The 20,411-nt window shown below is 37.9% G+C and overlaps 2 protein-coding genes and 1 pseudogene across 4 annotated transcripts; all 3 read right to left on the reverse strand.

The window, feature by feature from the left end:
- Window positions 1-2,943: 2,943 nt before the first annotated feature.
- LOC149046873 (uncharacterized) lies at window positions 2,944-10,561 on the reverse strand. Of its 2 annotated transcripts, none has more exons than XM_089204713.1 (2): window positions 10,096-10,561; window positions 2,944-6,378 (listed from the first exon to the last, which is right to left on the reverse strand). In XM_089204713.1, exon 2 carries the CDS (start codon window positions 3,833-3,835, stop codon window positions 3,383-3,385), a length of 453 nt encoding a protein of 150 aa, XP_089060839.1. In that variant the 5' UTR covers window positions 3,836-6,378; window positions 10,096-10,561; the 3' UTR covers window positions 2,944-3,382. The 2 variants fall into 2 exon arrangements, with proteins under 2 accessions (XP_089060839.1, XP_089060838.1); XM_089204712.1 differs by having other exon boundaries at window positions 10,056-10,561.
- A 980-nt stretch (window positions 10,562-11,541) lies between these two features.
- LOC113674471 (uncharacterized) lies at window positions 11,542-17,776 on the reverse strand. Its single transcript, XM_027190949.2, has 6 exons — window positions 16,659-17,776; window positions 16,044-16,295; window positions 15,534-15,788; window positions 15,120-15,245; window positions 13,409-13,593; window positions 11,542-12,546 (listed from the first exon to the last, which is right to left on the reverse strand). The coding sequence occupies exons 1-6, from the start codon at window positions 16,837-16,839 to the stop codon at window positions 12,199-12,201; spliced, it is 1,347 nt and encodes a 448-aa protein (XP_027046750.2). The 5' UTR covers window positions 16,840-17,776; the 3' UTR covers window positions 11,542-12,198.
- A 214-nt stretch (window positions 17,777-17,990) lies between these two features.
- On the reverse strand, window positions 17,991-20,398 carry LOC149046874 (uncharacterized; annotated as a pseudogene). The gene has a single exon (XR_016186077.1). The product of XR_016186077.1 is annotated as an uncharacterized LOC149046874 (transcript).
- Between the last annotated feature and the right edge of the window lie 13 nt (window positions 20,399-20,411).

Here is a 20,411-nt window from a genome sequence, read left to right on the forward strand (position 1 = left end):
TTTTGTAGAAGATCAAATCACCTGACAACGCAATATACTTACTCATGCGTACGGTTCACAATTATTTGCGGTCAGTTTTCCTCAGTTTGTATGATTCTCATTAACCAGTATGATTAAATTTGCAGACTAAAACACCCCTTATTTTATTAAGAATAATAAAAGTAAACAGTGCATGTCGGTTTTTAATTCCTGATGGACGCTACTGGGCTTTACTTTAACTAAGAAATTTGCAATCGCTTACCTCAGCTCTCTGTGTCCCATGCCGTAAGAAGCACAAGAAAAAAGTTGATGGTAGTGAGTCTTGGCTGAGACAAGAAGAATCAGAAAAGAATCTACGGTCCCCAGAAACGCCACTTTTAATCACGAGACAACTAAGGTAAATTGAATTAAGTGTTATTTGTTTTATTTAAAACTATCGTTCAGATTATAAGATACCCGAAAAACTCTCCCCACCGATTTTTTTCTTACATTCTGTTAATCAAAAGTTTCAATAATCATAAAGGCTTTCTTGTTGATCGTCTTAATAGTAACAGTTTCCAGGATCCAAGGGGAGCAAAAGAGAGAACAATTTCCTGTGTAGCTAGGTAAGGCGACATGCCGGCTTTATACTTCTTCCGGCGTGATAACGATAATGATGACAACAATGGGCAAAAAGCACCGTCCGCTAATGATGACGATTATCATAGTTATTAACAAATCTCAGTTATAGTCCTGAAAAAAATCTCAGGGGGTCCTTTGAACAATCCACTTAATCTCGCCAGAAGTCAAAGTTGCCTACACTCCTTCTAAGGTTCGTGCGGTTTTACGACGAATTTTCAATTCCGGTGTGTTGCATGCGCGACTTTTGATAGAAAAAAACCTGCACGCGCCATAACTTAAAAGAACGTGTCGAATCGACGAGGGGAATTCGAACACTAGTTGTAGTGTTTGAATTGTTGGAATAAATGGTCGCATGGGGATGGTAAGTTTAACGACCAATTTCAAATTTTGCCGCTTGAATTGAAAGTAAAGTTCATTTGAATTGCTCTCGTATGTATTTCTGACGGTTTTAAATCTACCTGCTTGATTTATATCGGTTACGCTTCATGTTGACAAGTCCCTCAAAATGGCGGCCAAACTTGGAGATTGCCGAAAATTAGCTAGGTAAGTTCACAGAGTTATAAAGTTCTCGTAAAGGTCGGGCCGCAAAGTTTTTTTCTGTAGTTACCTTTTCTATGGCACCTACTTCCTAGCTATGTTAGTTGGATCAGTAAAGAACGCCTCACTTTTTCAAAAATTTACCTTGAATTTGATCGGTTTTGGCGTGTGTGATTTAAGCGAACCGATAAGGTGTCATTCAAGTCTTCCTGTTTCCTTGATTGACACGTGATGGTTACGAAAGTCGCCTCGATAGATAAGACAGAGTTAATATACATGGCTGTGGTATTTGTTTTTTGCTGAGTTCCGTAGTTTTTTGTAAATTGTCCTCCAAAGTTGTATGAAATTAAAGTCTTGAAAAGTGTCACGACAAGCCTTCGCTCGAGGGAAATTTAATTTCCGTAAAACTCTGAAAAATAAAGAGATCCGATCAAACTGATTGTGGTTTTAGTATAGGTACATGAATGTCTTACAACACACGAGAAACGAGCGAAATCTGTGTCTCATCAAGCAAAATCGACCGGACCGCTCTTACAGAGACACTCTCTTAAGTTGCTTGTTTTCAATCCACTTCGAGTATTAATCAACCGCGGTGAGGTATGTTCGTCCCCCATACTCAAACGGATCTATGCTTATTCTCTCCCAAGGACGACTGGGGAAGGAGGAAGGCATCAAGGGTTCCTTAGGTTCGGGTAATTCCTTTGCACATGTGAAGCACGATTTGATTTGTCTTCCATTGATCCGGATAGCCCCGGCCACCAAACTGTCATACGAGCTCTGGCACGACATTCGCTAATGCCGAGATGGTCACGATGGATGCAATCTAGTACTTCCAGTCTAAAAACTCGTGGAATGACAATGCACTCGTTATGGAGGAGTAGATCATCGACTACCACCTGGTGGGCTCTGTGTTCCCAGTATGGACGGAGTAAAGGCTGTTGTGGCATGTACAGTGGCCATTCCTCTTGACAAAACCTTCTGACCTGTGAACATTCCTCATCACTTTTCTGGGCATTTCTGATCTCCTGAAGACGTTGTGCAGTTGCAGGAAGACTGGCCGTTGCGCAGCTGGCAAAGTTTTCAACCTCTTCAGTAAATTGGATGTCAGAAGCTTCAGGGGTGTGCATCAGCAGAAATTTGACGTTTTCCAGGGACATGAAGAACGTAAGGGTTGTACCTCATCATCCTGAGACGGAAGCGTAGTATCCGGGGTGGCGTCTTGGATAGTGCAGTTGTAGTCAAAAGGGGTACAAGGGGCTTGTGATTTGTTTCTAAAGTGAAGCTGAGTCCGTGCACATATTCTTCAAGGCGTTCATATGCCCAGATTGAGGCAAGAGCTTCTTTCTCGATGACCGCATAGTTTCGTTTTAGCATCACTAAGGGATCTTTAGATGTAGCAGATAGGACGGCGCTGTCCATTGTCTTGAGTCTGAAGGAGAACTGCTCTAAGCCCAGTTGATGAGGTACCCGCTGCAATAAATGTTTGAAGAGTAGGGTCATAGCGTGCAAGGACTTCGGTTGATACAAGGATCTCTTTAACCCGCTGAAAGGCTGTTTGCTGAACCTCTCCCCGATACCATTCAGTTTCTTTGCGAAGCAGTTGGCGTAAGGGTTCATTTAGGTCAGCCAATCGTGGAATGAACTTTCCCTGCTGGGTAACCATCCCGAAGAACCTCTGTAGCTCTGTTGCAGTAGACGGGGCTGGGAACTGGGCAATGGCTCTTGTCTTTTCTGGATCAGCATGAACTCCTTGAGCATCAACAATGTGCCCCAGGAATCTCATTCTTCCTTGAGAAAACTCGTTAAAAGTACCAATGACTGAGAGAATGGTGCCTCCTGGACCTCTTAAGATCTGTTGGGTATTTGATAACTGCTGGTCTTTAAGCCATAGTTCTCTGTCACTGACAATGGAAACTACCACTCCGGTATCCAATTTGAAACGGGTATCATTGTCGTTTACCTTGACAACTGCAGTCCAGAAGTCTCCTTTACTATTGTAGAATTCACCGAGGAAGGACGTTGACGTCTTCAAAATCTGCAACTTCGTTCACGGTCTTTCGCTTCACCGCCTGCTTTTTTAGAAAGACAAACAGTGTGAAAGGGACTTTGTTTATTTTCGTCTGTGCTGCTGTCGACCACACCACATTCATTTTCGCTCGGACCTTGATCGGGTGTCGCTCGCCTTTGTTGATTTTTTTGTCAGGTTTGTGCTTTTCCAATGAAGAATGAAGTCTCTCCTCTGCTCTCATGCTTCCGACTGACGACTCATGGGTACTGCGTGCTCGAAGGTAGAGTCCGCCTTCGCTTGAAGACGATCTGACAGCGTGTCATCAAGAACTCCCACAACAATGCGATCACGGATGAGGCCCTCTTTTAGAGAACCGTACTCACAGTCTTCTGTCGGTCTGTATAAATCTTGAATGAAGGCATCCACCGACTCATCAAGTAACTGGTGTCGCCTGTTAATACGGGCTCTTTGTACTATCAAATTGCGGCGAACATCGAAATAAGTAGCTTTGTTTTCGTCGATTCGGAGAGTGGCTAGAATGTCGTCTGCACAGTCTCCCATGGCATACAGTAAGGTAATAACTTGCTCGTGTTCAGGCTTACTCTTGAGTCTGGAAGCGACTCTGTAGCGTTCGAAGCGACGGCTCCATTTCATCCAACACTTCGGCTTGTTTTGGTCCGTTCGCGTCATCGAACTTCGCAGAGAGTGGAAGTTGACTCGGCTGTTACGGATCAATTTCGTTTTCTTGTGCTCCAGAGGGCAACCCTGACGTTTGTTGGTGTGATACTGCTGCAGTGTCGGGTATTTTACGGGTCAAGGACCGCTGCCACTATGCATGATTCGAGACTAATTGAACAACAACACCTTATTGAAAATGGCGACCCGTGTAAACACATGGTCCCAGCATGTAACGCGCAAGGTTAACGTGATTGACATTGGTAGAGATCGGCCTAACCTTAAATTTCTCAGCTTTCTCGATCAATCATCCTATATAAAAAGCTTTAAAATGTAGGTTTATTGGGTCAAGTGACCGCCTAGAGCCAGAATTGCGTGACAAGTACAGATGAGAAACGCTTGTCACTGTCGCAGATTTTAAGAGACACCCAAGACAAAATAACGACAGTGCCCAGAGACTCTCTTGATGGTTTTCAAAGATGAAATGAAGGATTATAAAGGGGAACTAAAATTAGTGTTGTAGCTTTCTAGCAAGGGGAGATATTTGACCTCAAAGTTGTCAAATATTTGGATGAATCAAAACGTCTGAAAACACAGTCATTTGTTTGCCTCTGTTGATTGATAGACCTTTAATCAAATTGACTGATACTTGCTTTGGACATTAACTAAGGATGTAATAATATGTATGCAAATCCTCAGAGTAATTGGTTAAATACCATTGCAGTGAGAGCTTCATACATTTTACCTATTTTGAAGCGATTTCCTTGGTGAAAACCAAGAACTACCGGAGGAGTAGTCTATCTCCCCCTGGGAAAAACCAAAACAGAAACAAGTTTTTTCTTTTTGAGTTTTGGGGTAGACCCTTTAAACTGGCAAAGTTTCATTGCAATCGGTGAGATGGCATGTTGCACGATTGCCTGGCGCTCTCGTGGACACACTCTTAAAGTGTTGTTCCACGTTATCAAAATTCTTTTAGCACCTGTACTGCTTTGTCGCAACGATTACAAATAATCATGTAATTAAATTAATAGTAGCGTGAAGACTTCGTGGCCTAAGGAATGCGTAAGTGTATACTTCAAATTTTCTTCTTTGGAACTTCAGAAGGCTCAATTTGGTTTTTTAACCGCGCGAGATCTGGGCGAAAATATAGCGCGGTCAGCATTCCGTCCACCAATGTAATGTTGTATGTAGAGATATTTTGCAAAGTTCTTAAGTCAGCACCTTTTATCATTGAAACCATAATCATAACATGGTGCTCAATAGAGAATACAGAAGGTTCTGGTGTGGCAATCATGTACTCTTGAAACAGGAGAGTTTTTAACTGACTTAAACTGACTCAAACAGGTATTTGCGACAAAATTCCAGATCCAGAAATTCCTTCCACTATTTCTACTAAAATCATATTCTTTATGTACTACAAATCAGCAAATCAGTAATTGTTATCAGGGGTCTGAAAATCTTATAAATCTTTCACATTTCAAGTAACCTTTAATTTCACATGGATGAATAAGTAAACACTCAAGACGCAGAATGTCTTAAATATTACAAATTATTTCCCCTTTTATGGATAGACAGTGAAAGGCCTTTGCCAGATTAGTGAATCAAACCATTGTATACCATGTATTTTTTGATAATTGACCACAATAGAGGACAGTTGTTACTAAATGTGTGTTTGTTTGTTTTTGCTCACAATATTCAAAACAATGGGATAATGGGATAAATTAAATAGCAAATTCTATTAATGGTTAAAATTAAATAACATTTGAAGATCAAATTAACTTTGTACTGTTTAAAATACAGTTTTAGTTTCTCGCTTATTCCAGCCTCTTAATATTCAAAAACAATCCATATCATTTTTGTGTTCTTTTGTGTAACATAACTTGAAAAATGAACAGAGAGAAAGGAAACCACAAAAGATTAAATTTGAAGCTAAAGCAAAGTTTAATTTGAGCCATAGCTGATCCAAATACAGAGCACTTTATATTGTAACCCATTTAGCAGTAAAGTTCATCTGTATGTCTGCCAGCTTGTCACAAGTCTTACCCCACTCCTCCAAAAGTCTCTATAGATAAATTTTTCTATGTGGTCCCTAATTGATGATAGGTATATTATAGCTCCTCAATTTCCCTCTCTCAAGACAAGGTAACTCCAAATTTAACAAAGTAATGGACTAGATAAAACTCAAACTATGATTCAGCTAGCTGCTACTCGCAACCTTAATTTCTTGATATCAGTATACAATAATTAATATGTTATAAATAAGAACCCTAATGCTTAATTTTGCAGTGATCACCTTCCTCCTTTTCATTTGCAGACCAGACTGGAACCTCCATAGGTGTGTTTGCTTGTTTTAAGTGGGGATGGAAGAAAAGGAATCGTGCTGCATCGTATCTGATTTATTAAACCGGATTTGTTCTATTTATACATGAGTAGAACTACCTTGTTCTCTGAAAAAAATTAAATTTCTCGCATTTTTATCTGTGCTTTGCAGTCAAACTTCCTTGTGTCTTGAACAAGAAATCTTCTTTTCTTGAAAAAAAATCTTTGTTTCCAGCCTTCTGTAATAGGTAAATATAACAGCGTAAGATGAGTGATACTGTATTTCTCGAGTTATTTTTTGGAATGTGACAAAACGGAAGTGTCATAGCGTGATAAGGAGCCAACATATGATTGCTTGATAGAAAGCAAAAAACGCAGAATTACGTATACTTTCTCTTTTGTAAGCAGCATACACTAGTGAAAAGTTCTTATAATTGTTAACTTCTAAACTATTTAGCCGAGATTGAATTGTTATCACGTTTGTCCTAAAAGTATTCTGAGATCAATGTCGTATAACCCATTCATGTGTGCATTTGACATTTCGGATTAGCGAGCTATAGGTGACAGTAGTAACACAAAGGTCGCGGATAAAAGAAAATATTATGTACAGTACTTCTTTTGCATCTTTTCGTTTCCTTTTCTCTCCAGCTGTTTTATCTACGCCGTGCTGGCAATTGAAAACTTTCTTTCCCAAAATTAGGAAAGGCACACCAGTAAAAAACGATTTTTGCTCCTTAAATGTCTCGTGCACCTTCCCAGAGTATATTGTGACTTCTATCCGAGGAAGGAGGTGTAAGCATTAATTTAAACCGAATGATTCCACAATTGGGGTATAATCTAAGCCATGCCAGAGGACTCGAACCAGATAAACTAGTGAGAATGCTCAATAGCGAGACATGACTTCTCCTTCTTGATAGAGTGCTCAATTTGGAAATGAAAGCAAAGCTTTGTATTGCCAAATAGCTTTATATATATATATATATATATATATATATATATATATATAATTTGCACAATGGAGAATGTGCTTCCGTTTTCAACGCTTTATTAAAGACCCGACGCGTTTCGGCATTTGCCTTCCTCAGGGGCCTTAACATGCAATCAAAGGATTGATATATATAAGATATATATATATATATATATATATATACACATATATATATACACATACATACCAGTGTTTCTGAAACCTTTGTCAGCTTTAAAGCAAGAAAACTTCGTCGTTAATCTTGTTTCAAACTCCGCAATAAGTCTATACGTCTCATCAACAGAATTAACGTATCCTAAATCATCCGCATGTCTACCATCAAGCAAAGGTTCGCGCCCTAAAATTCCCGCCATGCTGTTTCTGTTTTTTCTTTAAGAATCATGGGGTTTACAGCTTCGGATGTTCGGCTACAACACTCGCGGATTTCCGAGAATCTTCGGTTATGTTTTGCAAGTCATTTTAAAAATATTCCATCTCACTCCCTCTCGACCGAGGTGGTTTGTGGTTGATGGAATCTAATGCTGACCATATAGCGCGAGCTTTAAAAATGTCAACAAGCAAAACAAACATGGCGGCTCGATAAGTCTATTTTCACTCACTAAAATTTCCATAACAACATAAGTATCTCTTCACGACCCTTTCAAATACTTGAAAAATTAAGAGAAACCGATTACGAAAATAATACTTTCAACGTATGAACCCAATGTTTGGAAACGTTGAGGGAGCCAGACAGATGTATGATCGATCGTTCAGTAGGGAATGATTTGATCATAATGAAAATGATGACTCTAAGAATTTTTCTATGCTATGTAAAGATCTGTTAAATTGAAGTTCATTTTCCATCTTAGTCTTAATTTCAAACCTAAGTAACCCTTGATTTTGTGCCAGCAGTAAGAAGAAAACTTTCTTGAGTTTCAAAGTCCCTCGTTGAAACGACCTGAATTGAGGCGTACCGGAAACTACTCACAACATCACTAACGTGTCACGAAAGTTTGCTATTTATGATAAGTACTAGAAAACATCTGTCTGTTCACTCGAAGTAGTCTTAATTTGTACACCACGTACTCGAAATTATTAACAATAATATTGAACGCTTATGGCAGGCCAGGAAAGGAAATATGAGTAATTAAACGAGGATGTATATTATGATTTGTAACTATAAATACCAGATCTTTTTATAGGTCTTTAGATAGCCGTGACAGCTGTCTGGAGATTTGCATTGCATTTTTGTCAAATAGCGTGAACTCCTGTCAATCTGGACACGCTACTTAGAACTTATGACTCATTTTGTTCTTCCAAAAGGATACTTTTATGTTACCTTTTTCAAAAATAACGTCAAAAAGTTCTAATTGAGGGAATTAAACTAAAAGTGTCAAGCTTCAACATGATGCATATCATAACTTGTAATTATATACAGCAGACCTCTTCACGGGCCTGTGAAGTTGACCTTTATTTTACCTCTGCGAAAAACACGCAAAGTATATAATTTCAATGGATCACTATGCAGACTCAAACATAACAACAAAACAAGAAATTTATATTTACAAAAAGATAAAGGACTATCCACAAGCGCACAAAATTTAAAAGCAGGATTGCGTTGCGTTGTGACTTACGAGGTTGCCAAAGTTGCATAATTTTTCATTGTTTTGCCGGGGGACAACGACCATCTATGCGTATTTTGAACTTTTCGATTTTTTTGGAGAAAGCAAAGCGCGATAAAACTTTTTTAGGCTCAGGCCCCACTTTGGGAAATAAATATAAGGTGCACCATCATTAGGCTGCTTGAGACATAAAAAGACAGCAAGAGACTGAAATAAATGAGTCGTACGACTGTTGACGGCACGAATTACGTAACCAGTCGCGAAAGTTATCGTAGAGACAGTTGTGAGTCACGCGACCCTTTCAACACTGGAGGTAATCTAGAAATCCGCTCCTCATACCAAAAATCTTCAATTCAGTGACCTTGTTGTGAAATTTTTCACTACATGGTGGGGGGCGCTCTAAAATAAGTTTAATTTCGCGCAGTATAATTAAACTAGTAATCTGGCACCCCATGAGGAAATTGCATCATTACCCAAACTTATTTTCATCATTTCATGTCTAATGCCGAACTATTGTTGATTTTCAAGTGAGAAGTATGTATATCAGTGTTCAATCCTTTGCACTACTGGACTGATTGAGAAAACAGCATTCGATCTGATGTTCAGCCGCTGAACCATAACGTAAATGAAAAAGTTTGCTTTCTTTCCGATGTCAGTCTTAGTTTGCACTAAAATACAACGACGGTGACAACGCAAAAACGTAGAGCCACATGCTTGTTTGGCTATTTAATGAAGATCATGATTATTTCAGATATTGATGGGAAAAACGTCATGTCACCTTGTCAGTGAATCAGATGTAAACACAAAACAATTGTGATTTATTCTAGAAAGACAACCTGCCATCGACAATGTGTCCAAGTATTCACTTAAATTGTTACAGACTCGATCCAATTATCACTATAGGGTTTTTGCTCCATATAAAGGTTAGCTTCCTATTAATAAATAGAAATTGTCAACAACACTTTGAGGGTTGAGAAGTCACAACAATCAGACAAGTCACAGAAAACAGATAACAAATAAATAAAAATCACCTGCGACCTGCTTTCGTTTTTACAAAAACAAACATTGAATTAATTTTTATGGTCTTGATATAAAGTTGGGACAATCTGGAAGCATCGCAACCAGCCGACTTCCGGCAAATATAAGGCGAAAACGGTATCAAAGAACTTGTTCCAAAGTAATAAGTAAAGTATCAGCAGAGCTAAAATATGCTGGCTAAACTCCGTCCTACGTTGATGTCGCCGTTATTTTTTGCTTGTGGTGTAAGACGTACGTGTACTCCTAAATATAAATCATTAAACACGGTAATTTATCCTCTGTGGTTTACCTTGCACAACCTATTACTTGCAACTGAATTTATCTCCCACCTCTGCAATTTTTCTGTTGTTTCAATATTCTTGAATTTCCGGGAGAATTCAGCTTTATACCTGCACTAAATGTTTCATGTGAGTTGAACACGCTCTCCGTTAGTGACAGTTTTAGAGAATGCAAAACAAAACAATACACACCGAACTATCAATTGCTTTGTTCCTTCAAACATACGTGCGTTTTAGGGTTATTAGCATAGAATTAGTATTGTAAAGTTAATCCGTGACCAGTAGATCGAACATTTCGCAATCTTGAAATCTTGCCACCCAACGTCCCAAGGTTACTATTAATAACGACCGAACCAGTGAATTTAAAACTGAATTTGGTTGTTAGATATCCAGGAAGGATATATATACTTTGATCGAAGATATTCCGCTATTTTCCTTGAGTTTAACTACTAGCCTTTACTTTTAGCGTAGATGGTGAACTCTTACGCTTGAAAGATTACCAAGTATCTGTTACATAGACGGATGCACCCAATTTAGCAACAACAAAGGTGCTATTCATAGACCTGTCAAAAGCCGACCCGCTGTTAAGGCTAAATTAGTCAAGCAAGCACTGATTACATCACATCAGCCGCAAAGATGTAGCAATTACGTAACCTGTAATGAAAGTACAAGTCTATTTCAACTTTGATAACCTTACATCCCTTCAAAGTCCTTTTAGACACTTTATCGCTCACATCATTCATCAATATTCATAGCAGCAGACATGACCGAAAACGTTTGGAATGAAACCGAGCACTCATCCACGAACCGCCACATCGTGACAGTCAAATCAAGGGAACTTTCGGACTATCAGTTGTGTGACAAATTTATGCAACTCTAAGAAACAGATGAACAAAGAGTATGAATAAGGACTCTTCATGCTCTAAATTTAATGTAATCATGCCCTAAATTCAAGGGAACTTTCGGCAAACATGTAGCAATAACGTAACCTGTCATGAAAGTACAAGTCTATTCAACTTTGTTAACCTTACATCTCTTCAAAATCCCTTTGGACACTTTATCGCCCACATCATTCATCAATATTCATAGCAGCAGACATGAAATACATTAATTACTAGGAATTTAGGAAAATACATGTTCGGAAAACGTAAATCGCTAAAGGTGTTTTGACAGTGCAAACTGATCATCGATCGCACAATTAAGAATGTTTGGATATGACCTCTTTTGGGTTTTTTTATGCCAAGTTACGGTCCCTTACACTGTGGTTAATTTTCCCCTTCAGTTCACCACTAAATTGGTTTCTCTTCTCGCTGGATCTCCTTGGGAAACAGTTCAATACTAGAATGTCTCTTAAACAACAATCCGACAAACCAACAACGGTCAATTCGAGTATATTAATGTTGAGACAGTGCTTCGTAATTAGTCAAAAAATATTAGATATAATAATCGCACTGAAAAAGTCTATTAAAGCAGCAAACAATACCGTCAACAGCATGATTTGATGTACTTAATTTTTTAATAATTTAAATCTCAAATCACGTTTCTTAGCTCACACGGAAAAGATTTCTGCTATGTTACAATTTTGAACTTAATACAAGTCGTAAATATACTGCCATAAACAGGTATAAACAAACTGTACAATTTATGGTCAAAGGTGCAGACCTAAAATTTGCTAAAATTCTCAAATTACGTTTCCAAGCTTGCATGGAAAGGATTTCTTATATGTTACAATTTTTAAGTCACAATAAGCGTTCAAAATGCCGTTATGAAACAGGTATAGACAAAATGTACAGTTTATGGTCAGAGTTGTAGACCACATATCTACTACAAATCTCAATTTACGTTGCCTAGTTTAAATAAAAAGGACTTCTGCCATATAACCGATTTGGAGTTAATAACAGGCGTTAAAGATGCTGCCACAAAAAAGGGTATTATAAACAAACTGTACAATTTATGGTCAGATGCATACACCACATATTTGCAACAAAGTGGTGGTGTCATTCGCCAGCAATAACAACTAAATCACTTTTACACCATCGTTCTGATCCAAAGAAGTTCTATTATACAATATTAACAAACAAGGCAGTATAAAATATATAATCAAAAATTTCAAACACCAGAATTGTTGTCAAAAATATTATCTGAAATTGGTCGTTAAACGGATAGCGAGGCTTTCCACGAATATCCATCTAACTCATGTTCCTCTAAGTCTCCGTGACTGAGCTGTCGTCTCATTTTCCTTTTATATGGCGATTTGATTGCTAATGGCTTTTGGCAAACCCTCTGCATAATGTGAGCTTTTATGGTCGACTTCTTGCGACGTTCGAAGAAGCAATATCCGCAAGCCCACCAGAATTCGCCTTCAGAACTTTTGAGTCTTCTTCCTTTTCCATGTGGTTCGACAAGTGTTGGCTGCTTTCTCACCAATTTCAACAAACCAAGAGTGTCAAGCTCCTCTACAACGTAGTCAATCTTTGGATTATGACTATAATACGCGCTGACCTGAAATGAAATGAACTTAGCCATTTAGCGGATATATGTCGAAACATATTGAGGTATTTTTTTCGGATCGCATGGCTGGAATTGCTATCAATTGACATAAAACTGTAAAGGTACTTCAAAATAGTTTAGTTCCTTGTTGAAACGTGGCTTCCACAGTTTTTTCATTTTTTTCTTTGACATTGTTAAAAAAGATGCTTAATTATTTCTAAAAAGGTTGTGATAATTACAATAAAAGCTTTCCTAGCGACACGACAGTTCTGTAACTCAAAAACCAGTTCTGTAACCCCCATTCTGCATCACCGAATTGCAATCAGCATGTCAAGATATGTCTTTCTGGAATGTTTCATATCAAAAAAAGGACAAAAATCTCCATATTCTTCAGTTTCACAGTTGATAACACAGTATTGAAGCAAAGTGTGGAGAACATGGAAACAATACTAAAATCAAAAATAATGCCCTACTTTTATATTCTAGATTTTTAATCCAAACAATTTTGGTAATAGGCTAAGAAATTTAGAGATTATTCATGCCTATATGATCAATAGAAAAAAAAACTTTCATAGAAAAGTAAGAGCTCTAACCTATACTTTTAAAGATACCTGCATGTAGGAGCCAAACTTAGAGATAATAGTATCCTTGATGTATACCACTATGAATACCACCATATTACTTCTATACATTTCTACTCAGTCACATTTTCAGCGACCTGAACTGCAGGGTTTGCAGATTACGCTTCAAATATCGCCTGCTACAAGGCCTCAATTACAGTTTTCATATAGGTTTTGACTCTTAAGGTATAATTTTACATTTAGGATACCATGTCAAGTAAAATCATAACAAAGGTGAGGCAGTTTAAACTTACCGCACGCGTATCTAAGGCTGTGTTAGTTCGGAGCAAGATCTTCGCTGCAGTAATACGTCTGGATGTATGGTTAGAATCCTGAGACATAAAACTCTCAGCAAACATGTGCTGTGCTGTAAAAACATCATCTTCCTCTAGAGTAAATCGCACAAAATCTCGATTCAAGGCGTCGCGATCCAGATATTCTAAGTGAAAATACATAAAATTCTTTACTATTTAATCGGCTTCTAAAAAGCCATGACTGCCCCAGTTGCAGGATTTTTAACTCCTTGTCTTTTCCCTGACAAAAGTAGCATTGCCCTGACAAAAGTAGCATTTCCCCAACAAACTGAATGAACGATTTCGCAAATTAGTCCTGATAACTGATGGCATTCAACCCCTACTCACTGACATCCTCTCCACCCATAACTTTGTGCTTTCAGCAAGTCACATACAGTGTACCTAGACTGATGGCTCTTTAAGGTAATTTTGTTGGAGGAATTTTTTTTTTTGGAGACCCAACATCAGCTTGTGGTTCAATTTAATTAATAAAAAAAAATGATAATACGAATCCAGCACTTTTCATGTTTGTGGGGGTATTGCAAATATAATGTGGCAAATTTACATTAACAACTCCGTTGATAAAACCAAATGATATCAATGGCTAAGCTGGTCAGGAATTGGTCAACTGTACTAAACAATGAGTATCATCGACATCAAAAATAGGAAAGTGCCACCCTCTTTCATCATGAAAAGATGAATTAACATCTTATTTTCTTAAAACTTCACATTTCCCTGCCTTCTTTTAAATATGCAAACTTTCCCTGATTCGAAGTGAAATTCCCTGATTTTTCCCTGAACTTGCAAAAATTCACATTCCCTGACTTTTTCCTGACTTGTAGCAACCATGAAAGAGGTGAGTTAAAGAAACTGCAGATGGATAATTTCTTAGAGACATAAACACTTTTAAGTAAAACACTAGTTATAGCATGAGTGAGAGTTTGAAGATAGCTATATGTTGGCTTATCAAGTTAGTGCACTTTGACCAATGTATTGAAATGGATTATATATCGTACACGAAAGGTAATACTATTGTACATGTACTGGAGTTGAAAAATAAACTTTGATGACTTCTCAAACACTATAAAATTAGAAAAAGGTAAACGTGACCTTTTAAAGTTTCGCAATTGACCGGATACGACCGGAAGTTCAAGATTTAGTAACAAATGAATTCTGATCGACATCTTCCCATAGATTGAGGCTTAACTTTCTTTTTCTTACGAAATATGGTTTTTTTTTTACCTTGACATCCAAAATAACTAATTTTTTAAACTTAATAAAGCCATTCTAGGAATTTTTTAGTGCAGTATTGATGATTCGCCCTATCTATTTATGACAGACGTTATCTACACCATGTGATTTATATTTAGCTAGACTCCAAGCCATCATTTGCGCCAATGTTTAACCTCTTAAGAGTACATATTGAACTGTAATGTGTGCTAGAAGAAGTCAAGAAAAACAATTCCTCTTAAAAGTTAGTAGATCGTTTCGCTTTTAATGATACGAAACAAATCATAGTTCTTAAATTTATGATACTTGTCACCTTTTGTCTGATTTTTTCTTCACTTATTTTTCGAAACATCGCCTACAAAATTATATTGACATCTACTTTTTAACAATCCTTTTAATCAAAAAGGAGATTCAAATATATACAAGGTATTCGACAACTAACCCTGTCTCGTTCCACGATAAGGTGGATGCATGCTTCTTCCAGACAGCTCAGTTACTTCTTTGATGTCAGACCACTTAAACTTTCGAATAATCCTTTGCATGTTACCACTGTTAGGTAAACAGTTACCTATAAGAGAAACCGTTATACAAATTCAATAATGAACATCACCAGAAGCTGGCCATTACCGGCGATCAGAAAATTTCTTCCCAACTGATGTCGCTGGTCCAAAACCATACCTCACAAGAGAGCTCAATTACGACCTTACAAAGACTCTTCTATTACATCAAATACTGAAAATATCGTAACGATCTAAAGCTCTCAGCTGGATGTCGACAAAGTGTTTAACGCCAACAAATGTAGTACTAAGGCATAAAATGCAACAATACTTTCCCCATGAATTATACAATTACTAACCAACTCCATCCCTCTTCATTTTGAAGCTTGCCTTAGTTGTAACTCTGAATGGCCTTGACTTCACAACTCCCCTCAAGCCCGACTTAAATTCCATGGCTATTACCAGTTCCCATTTGTTTCGATGAACTACATCTGCCTTTTCCAGCCTATAGACTGAATCACCTTCGTGTGTTTTGTACACCGACCCAAGATCAACTGTGGCAAGGTGGCACTTTGCCTCGCTTTGTGTAATGTGTACTTCTAACTCCACTGGACCTACAGATTCAAACATTTGGTCAATGAGCCGGGCGAAACATGAACCAAATTAACTTAAACTGTCGAACGTAGCATCTCCTTGTATAGTTTTTTACTTTTATAACTCCAGTGGACCTACAGGCTCAGCAATTGCTCAAGACATCAGTACTGGTTTCCTAATCCAGACTAGAACAAAACTTTACCTTCACAGTTACGGTGCCAATCCATTCTCATTTACAGGACAGTGTTTCACGTATTTTGGGATTCACATCTCACCTGTAGTATCGCGAGTCTTGATCGCAGCCTCAGCACACCTTCGAGTGTAGGCCTTAAGACCTGTGATATCATCAGATGCTCGAATCGCCACGGACACTTGTGAGTCCATTAAGGTATATTCTAAATGGCCCTCGTTGGTTTTCTTTGTCTTTTTGTCGTAAACATCTTTCAGATCCATTATCTGAATATCTACCTCTACTTCAAGAGCTTGGCTTCCCATATGTGTACTGGCCGTCAAGCTGGCTGGCTCGTCTTCAAGAAATGAATCAGAATGAAAATTTTCAAATAACTTTGAGATCTGTCATAGTCCAAGGGTGGAAGAGTGATCAAAAGGGTAATTGTCATCGTTTTCATACACGATGACAACTACGAAGTGTTAGCGATTGACTTCGTTCTTTATCTTGAAAACTCACGCCTGGACAAGGAATTCCGCCTATGGATTTAGTGCTTTGGGTTAGCATTCAAACTCGGGGAAAAAAATGACTCATAGCAACGTAAATAATGAGGGTAAAGATAACACATTTTCCAACTCGCTTAGAGTACGTTTACCATTTGTACTAACATATCATCATCCCTCACTGCATATACGACAGAAATTCATCAACTTATCTTTACCCTGCAAATGTTCGAGGAGCAAAGCATCAGGTGCACCAAGCGTGGAGCTCAGACTATGTACTTCTTCTCCGTTAAATGGTTCTGTGACACTCAAGGGAGCGAATCCAAGCTCAGACTGAATGAACTCGTCAATATCGTGCAGTCTTTCGTCCAAGAACGCTTCCATATTGAGGTCACTCATTGTGAGAAATATTAAAGTTTGAGATGTGCTCGACAGCAGTCTGCACTGTATCAAGACCTCAAATACTGTTCCTGTGTCTAAAGGCGGTAAATGTATTTATTCCGAATCGGTTGACTTGCGGTTTTCTTTTGCAATGATCACGACCCACGCGCGTGACAAGAGGTGACAGTAACGGTCGACTGCTTCACTATTGGAAGTGATAAATGTTTGTTCATGATAATTGTGGTTCAAAGTTGCAAGACATTTTAAAAGGTGCATTTACTTCAGTGCTTTTACCATCGACTGATAATTCCACGCTCGCTTAGGCGGATGATTGAGACATAGAGAGAAGGATCGAGACTAAAAAAAATGCGTAGTGTGGAGGCTGTAGTACAGATTTCGTAACCACTGGCGGAAGTAAAAATAGATTCGATTATTGGTCACGCGACTTTTTACAACTCTGGATGAAGAAATCTAGAATTCCAAAGTTTACTTTCAAAATGGCGTAGAATTACAATCACTCATTCAAAATTACTCTTAAAACTATAGGAATATATGCATATTTTGTTTAACTAGATTTCATTTATCTCTTATCTTGTATAACTCGTATCTTTTTAGAAAAACGACAAATAAACACTCTAATATGCAAATGACCGGAGAGGACTAAAAGAGTTCAGCCAAACAATAAAAAAATGTAGATCAAATTCAGATAAACACATTAATCACCGCAGACAACTATTAAACACTTCACTTATCATTAGGCTGCTGATAGTTTGGTTCGGGTCTTTCATTGGGAAATACACGACAGAGTGCGAGAAATATTGTAAGGCTCGATGGCGTGCATTCCGATGACCCAGGTTTAAAAGAGTTTTTAAACCCATGTATAAATTTAACCATATCCGGAAACTTCAAACTCCTGATTTAATTCCCAATGACAAAACGTGGTAAACTTTTCTGCAAGAAAAGATAAGATCATCGTCTAATCCTTGTGTACCATCTGAATCTACCGAAAATAATTGCATTCTACGTGACTTCCGACCCGACGCTTCATCATTGCAACATACAGTAACAGATTTGCTCAATTTCCGATATTAGTCTTTTGTTTCCGCTCCATAGCAACATAAAGATTGGCAGTAATGAAATCCTCCCGTCATTCTTAGTATCTCGTGCCAACTCTTCCTTAAAAAAAGGAAAGCACTGCTTAAGCGTTTTGGTTCGACTTGCTTGAAAACACCAACGCAAACGAGGAAGAGATAGCAAGAATAGCAGTCCTCCTCTGCCTTCATACCTTCACAGTCGATCAGTTGTTCAATGCTTACGACTGGAAAATTTCATTGCCAAGTGTAGTACCCGCTGCAAAATGTCGTAGAAAATGAGAATGCTACGTGAGGCAAATCTTTACATCTCTGACGACGTAACGAAGAAAGCAAGAGGCGACCGAAGGAAGATGAGAGACATATCAACGAAATTCGATCACGAGAAGAGTCGACTTCGCCTACAATCCTTGGAATGTACCCGCGTATATCCTCTACAGAGTTAAAGATTCGCCAAAATCGAGATCTTTCTTCTTGCCAGATGAGTGAACATGTATCTGTCTTTTATTTTATTTATTTAATTTGTTAGGAAGGGTATCTTGTTTTAGGTGCTTTGAGGAGCGGCATTGTCAAGAGGCTCGCACGATCACGTAAGTACAGCTGCATCTCTATACTTGGTTCAGAGGACGTATGTGAATACATGTGGATAACACATGGTAATGTGTTTACTTATTTAATTACAAATTAAATATTATCATCTCTTCAGAGATAGCAATCATAGACTGGTACAAACACATAACTTGATCAAGAAAATCAAGTGTTTGTTTGGAGGACTGTTGTTCCCTGTTTTTTCCTTGGGATACATGACGTTAAGCATACCACGTTTTGATTCTTAGATTTTTTATTTTGCAATCAGTTTAATTGCAGGCAAAATAAAAATATATTTTACTTCATGTAAATTTGCCAGTCATCCAGTACATTTTCTTTAAAAGATACATGGAGATAAGTCACATAATGTTTGCCCTTAAGGTGAGATAAATCACGTTGTTGGTTACTTTTTCGAATTTATTTTGCTGTTTAGTAAAAGGCAAAATAATGATGTATTTGAGAGTGAACTGTACTAAGTTGTTCACTGTTTTTTATTCTCGGATATCCCTAGAGTGATGTCACCTTACTTTGCTTCTTGAATGAAGGAAATCGCGTTTTTCGCGTGTGCATCGACGAGTTAAGACGCTCCTTTCGAACTCCCACTTATATCCACAACACCTTTACCTTCACCAACGATTCAGTTAGCAGCTTAGCACCATGACCATGGTGACAGTTGACCAAAGACGCCATAGCTGATTTGGGTAATGCCGCATTTGTTCGATTAAATGCCGCGGCGTTTATTAAATTTTTCGTGATTCGAGAGCGGCGTTTATTCGAGGGTGACATTTATTTAAAATCGAATTTATTTCCGGCAAACAATAGCACGCAAAAAGTAAACATTTAAATTTTAAAAACAGAAGCATGTATTCATGAGAAGTATATTTTTGAGTGAGTGAGTAGCTCTGAATCAAGAATCCATTACAAAATGGTTCTTCTTGGGGGTGCTTTCAAATTTTTAGCAGCTGTTTCTTCGTGAATTCTCGAGGTACAATTGATCTTTTTGGACTGCGATACGTGAGTAATGCTCCAATCAAGCAGCTGAACGAAATATAATTACTCGAACTAGTAACTTTTTATTTCCCAGAGTCCTCTCATTAATGAATGCGATGCAATGGGCGAGAGAGTTTCCAAGCCCATGGTTGTTGTTCAAGTGACCTAAAAGGACTTTGTGTTGTCTTCGTTTCTAAGGTAATCTACGATGAGGGCGATTCCTCGGGAAAAAAAGGTTATAATACAATTTTTCTAAAACTCTCCGAAAATGTTCCCTACCAATGTCTGTTTCGAAAAGTACAATTAAAAAGATTGGCGAATGTGCTTGTTTTAGAGATGTGATGGGCCAAAATTACCCATGCAGTTGCAGCTCTATGTGAGAAGGTCCTACGACCTAACTTAGATTTTCTAAAGTTATAACTATTAGGACTCTTAACATCTAGGGAATTTATTTCTTCTAAGTCTAGGTTATAAAATGCCATATAAGTAATAGTTAAAAGACGGAATTTATAAAAATAATCGATTGGCATCCACTTTACTGTTTTGAGAATATTCTCATCATTCATGTCATTCGGTAGCTTATGTATAAACCTAGCTGCTCTGATATGAATTAGTTACAATTCTTTAAAATTGGGGCTCGAGCCGTAAACAACCACCCCATAAAGAATGCTTGGAATGACTGTTTTAAAATAAATTGATTCTAAAATAGACTTTAAAAAACTTATACGTTTCAATACTTTAATTTTAGTATTAAATGATAAATAGACTGATTTAATACGTTGAGACCAAGATAGTTTTTCATCAAAGGAAACTCCGAGACAAACAGAGGAAGATTTATATTGGATAACTTTCTCACCCCACATCAAAGGTCTGATGGGACCAATGAAAGAGATTATGCTTACGATCATTGACTCAGATTTT

Source organism: Pocillopora damicornis, chromosome 4 (genome assembly GCF_964200805.1).
Source record: "Pocillopora damicornis chromosome 4, jaPocDami1.2, whole genome shotgun sequence".
Taxonomy (NCBI): domain Eukaryota; kingdom Metazoa; phylum Cnidaria; class Anthozoa; order Scleractinia; family Pocilloporidae; genus Pocillopora; species Pocillopora damicornis.